This window comes from Vitis vinifera, chromosome 9, assembly GCF_030704535.1.
Source record: "Vitis vinifera cultivar Pinot Noir 40024 chromosome 9, ASM3070453v1".
Taxonomy (NCBI): Eukaryota; Viridiplantae; Streptophyta; class Magnoliopsida; order Vitales; family Vitaceae; genus Vitis; species Vitis vinifera.
In genome coordinates, this window is record NC_081813.1 from 9,994,908 (window position 1) to 9,997,838 (window position 2,931).

At 31.7% G+C, this 2,931-nt stretch overlaps 1 protein-coding gene across 1 annotated transcript; it reads right to left on the reverse strand.

Moving 5' to 3' along the window:
• Nucleotides 1–887: 887 nt before the first annotated feature.
• LOC132254314 (uncharacterized) lies at nt 888–2,036 on the reverse strand. The gene is made up of 2 exons (XM_059739654.1): nt 1,722–2,036; nt 888–1,646 (listed from the first exon to the last, which is right to left on the reverse strand). Exons 1-2 carry the CDS (start codon nt 1,989–1,991, stop codon nt 1,038–1,040), a joined length of 879 nt encoding a protein of 292 aa, XP_059595637.1. The 5' UTR covers nt 1,992–2,036; the 3' UTR covers nt 888–1,037.
• Nucleotides 2,037–2,931: the final 895 nt, after the last annotated feature.

Below are 2,931 nucleotides of genomic sequence, written 5' to 3' on the forward strand. Positions count from 1 at the left end.
CTCTGAACAAGGTGAAAATTAAATTAGAACTTTTAATTTTTGAAAACTGAGGGTCTAAACAAAAATCAAGAACGATTCTATTTAACCAAAAAAGAGGGAAAGAAAAGGACAAAAAAAAATTAAATAAATAACATTGTTTTACAATTTAAGTGGTCTTTAGTTTTAAAAAAGTTAAGAGCCTACTTGGCCATGTGATTAAAAAACAATTTCCTGTTTTTAAAAATGAAAATTTATTTTTTAAAATTCATAAAAGTGTTTGGCCATTGTTCTTTGAGAACAATTTTTAAAGAATAAGTAGACGTTGTTTATACCATTTTTTAAAAACAAAAGGAAAATATAGAAAAATAAAAATAAAAAACCATTAAAAACATATAAAAGTGAATATGATATCATTTTTTTTTTCTCTTTTCACCATCTAATACCAATGCTAAAAATCGCTTTTCTAATTTTTTTTTTCTAAAATTTTTCATTAAACAAATAAAATTTAAATCAAGCTATATTTGATATATAAAAATTATTTATCTAAACAAGTTTTTTCTTTTTTGTTTTTTAAAAACTGTTTTTAAAAACAATTATCAAACACCTTCATTTTCATAAAACACTCAAAAACAGTTTTTTTGTTCTTGAACTTAAAAAGCAGTTTTTTAAAACAAGATTCAGAAAACATGGTCAAACTCCCCCTAACAATTTCTACTTCATTTTTAGACAAGATGATTATCGCCTATTATTAAATTTGAAAAGGACATCACTTCACTTGAAAATCATAGTAACAAAGAATTGCATTTTCATTTTTAAGCTAGTCATAATATATAATCTTTCAAACATTTACAGTATATCATAAATCTCTAAAACTTATATCATTCACAAAGAAATTGAGAGACATATCGTAAGGACAATTAATGGTCATTCCATCAATTTTCTTCCTCGACATGAGTGTTCAGAAACGTAGAAGAAACAAAACAAGCAAAAACACATCAAAACCATAATCCCAGCTACTCACAAAGCACATACAAACATATTTATTTAATCATCAAATCCTAGAAAGCCATCTTATAACTTCGTTGTGGTACCTTCCTAAAAGTAGCCCACGCAAGATCAAAGTATAAGGAAAACTGGGCTATAGCAAAAAATGATATTGGAAGGCAGGTAACTGCATATACGGGAAGGGCAGCATTTTTGAGTTCATCTTTGAGGACAAAGAAGTGTCCTGCACAAAAAGAGACCAACATAGCCGCAATTGATATGAATAGAGCAGTTAAACCAAATAAAAGCTTCCGAGGCAATTCCTCATGAAAATCATCCTCTTGGTGCCTAGAGGTGAGAATCGCCAGAAACATGACCAGGGAAGTCACTGAAGAGCAGAGAGCAATTAGTGATGAAACCGCAAAGAGATTAAAAGCTGATTGGTGTGCAAGATTTGGGTTCCCATTCTTTTCATTGAAGTCGCCTGGCACAGTGGCAGATGTGGCGAAAGCAACGGTTGCAATGAGGGTTGCAACGACGGAGCAGGAACTGGAAGTGTTGTTCAGCCATTTGCCTCCTTCCTTCAGAAGGTCAGAATGGTCTTTCGTGAAGATCTCCTTTGGAGTGGGTCTACCGCCATTGTAATGAGTGAAGAAATGCGGCGGCATGGAATCCTTGACATACTAGATTAAATTTGAGATTCTGGTCAGAATGAAAAAAGTTTCTAATACTAAACACTTACTACACAAATCTCATACCTTATACCACTTCATTTCCCATTGCATTTGCAATGCAGCTCCAGGAATATGCCAAGGTTGATAATTACTTAACTTTGCAGCCAGATGCAATGCGCTGTTCCCGTTGTTGTCAACTGCTCGGAACACACTATCTTTCCGAAACTTCCTCTTAACTAAGAGCTCATACACCTCAGGTTGTCTATTCTCCACTGCTAACAATACTACATTCTTTTTTTCTTCATTCTTGTCGTTAATGGCAACTGGATTAACTTCAAGGATTTTCTCCACCATTTCCTTCACACCATTCTTTACTGCAATTAATATTGGTGTGTTCTTTTTTTCTGCCAAAAGCACATATCCAATTCAGGACAAAAGATCAAATTAAAAGTTTGGGAGGCTCAACCTAGTGTTGCATATGAGATGCATTTGTGTTCCTGAAATTTTGGACTTCATCGATGTTATCTCGGACTCCTTTCACTAAATTCTTATCTCGTTAAACTCCTTTTACTTAAAGAAGTTTGTGGAGAAGAGAACTCGTGATAATATATTCTAATAGAGATGGAATTGGTCGCAGAAACAGTATTGTAACACTTGCTTGAGTTTAAAATTACTATATACTTGTTTGATTGTAGGGAAGGTAGAAAAGTGAGAGAGAATTGTATGAATTTGAGTTTAAAATCTCTACATATTTATTTGTTTAAATCTAGATGGGTAAAAGTGAGAGTGGAGAGTAGTTGTGACTTCGGTAAGATAGTTTTTAGTTAAATTTTACTATACTATCTATATATGTCTCAGATACCTATTTAGTATGCATTTCTTTTGATAAAAGAATATTATATAAGATATTTCATGTATTAGTAACTCCTTAGGGAAATTAGCCTGTTCTAGAATAAACAAAGTTATTAGGAATATCTCTATAACTATTTTAGGTCATGAGAAGGAAAAAGTAATAAGATAAGGGTGAACAAATATATAAAGTTCATATAGAATATCTATAGATATAAAAAAGAGTAAGTGACATGTGGTGGAGAGAGGACTCTTGGTTCAAGTTATAGGTACAAAGGGTGAGAAACATGAAATATTTTAGGACTCAGTAGTTATACTTATTTTTTTATCTTCTATAATATTCTCTATTATAGAGTAGAATGATTATTTTTCATCCATGAATTATGATTAGTTGAACCATCTTAAAACTCCATGTATCTTTTTATCATTTTGACTGTTTCATCTT

Bases quoted from the DNA above. Each gene is read 5' to 3' on its own strand.
- LOC132254314 (XM_059739654.1), bottom strand. From the start codon at position 1,991: ATGGTGGAGAAAATCCTTGAAGTTAATCCAGTTGCCATTAACGACAAG. The intron at 1,647-1,721 runs GTATGAGATTTG...AATTTAATCTAG, and splicing joins GGGAAATGAAGTGGTATAAG to TATGTCAAGGATTCCATGCC.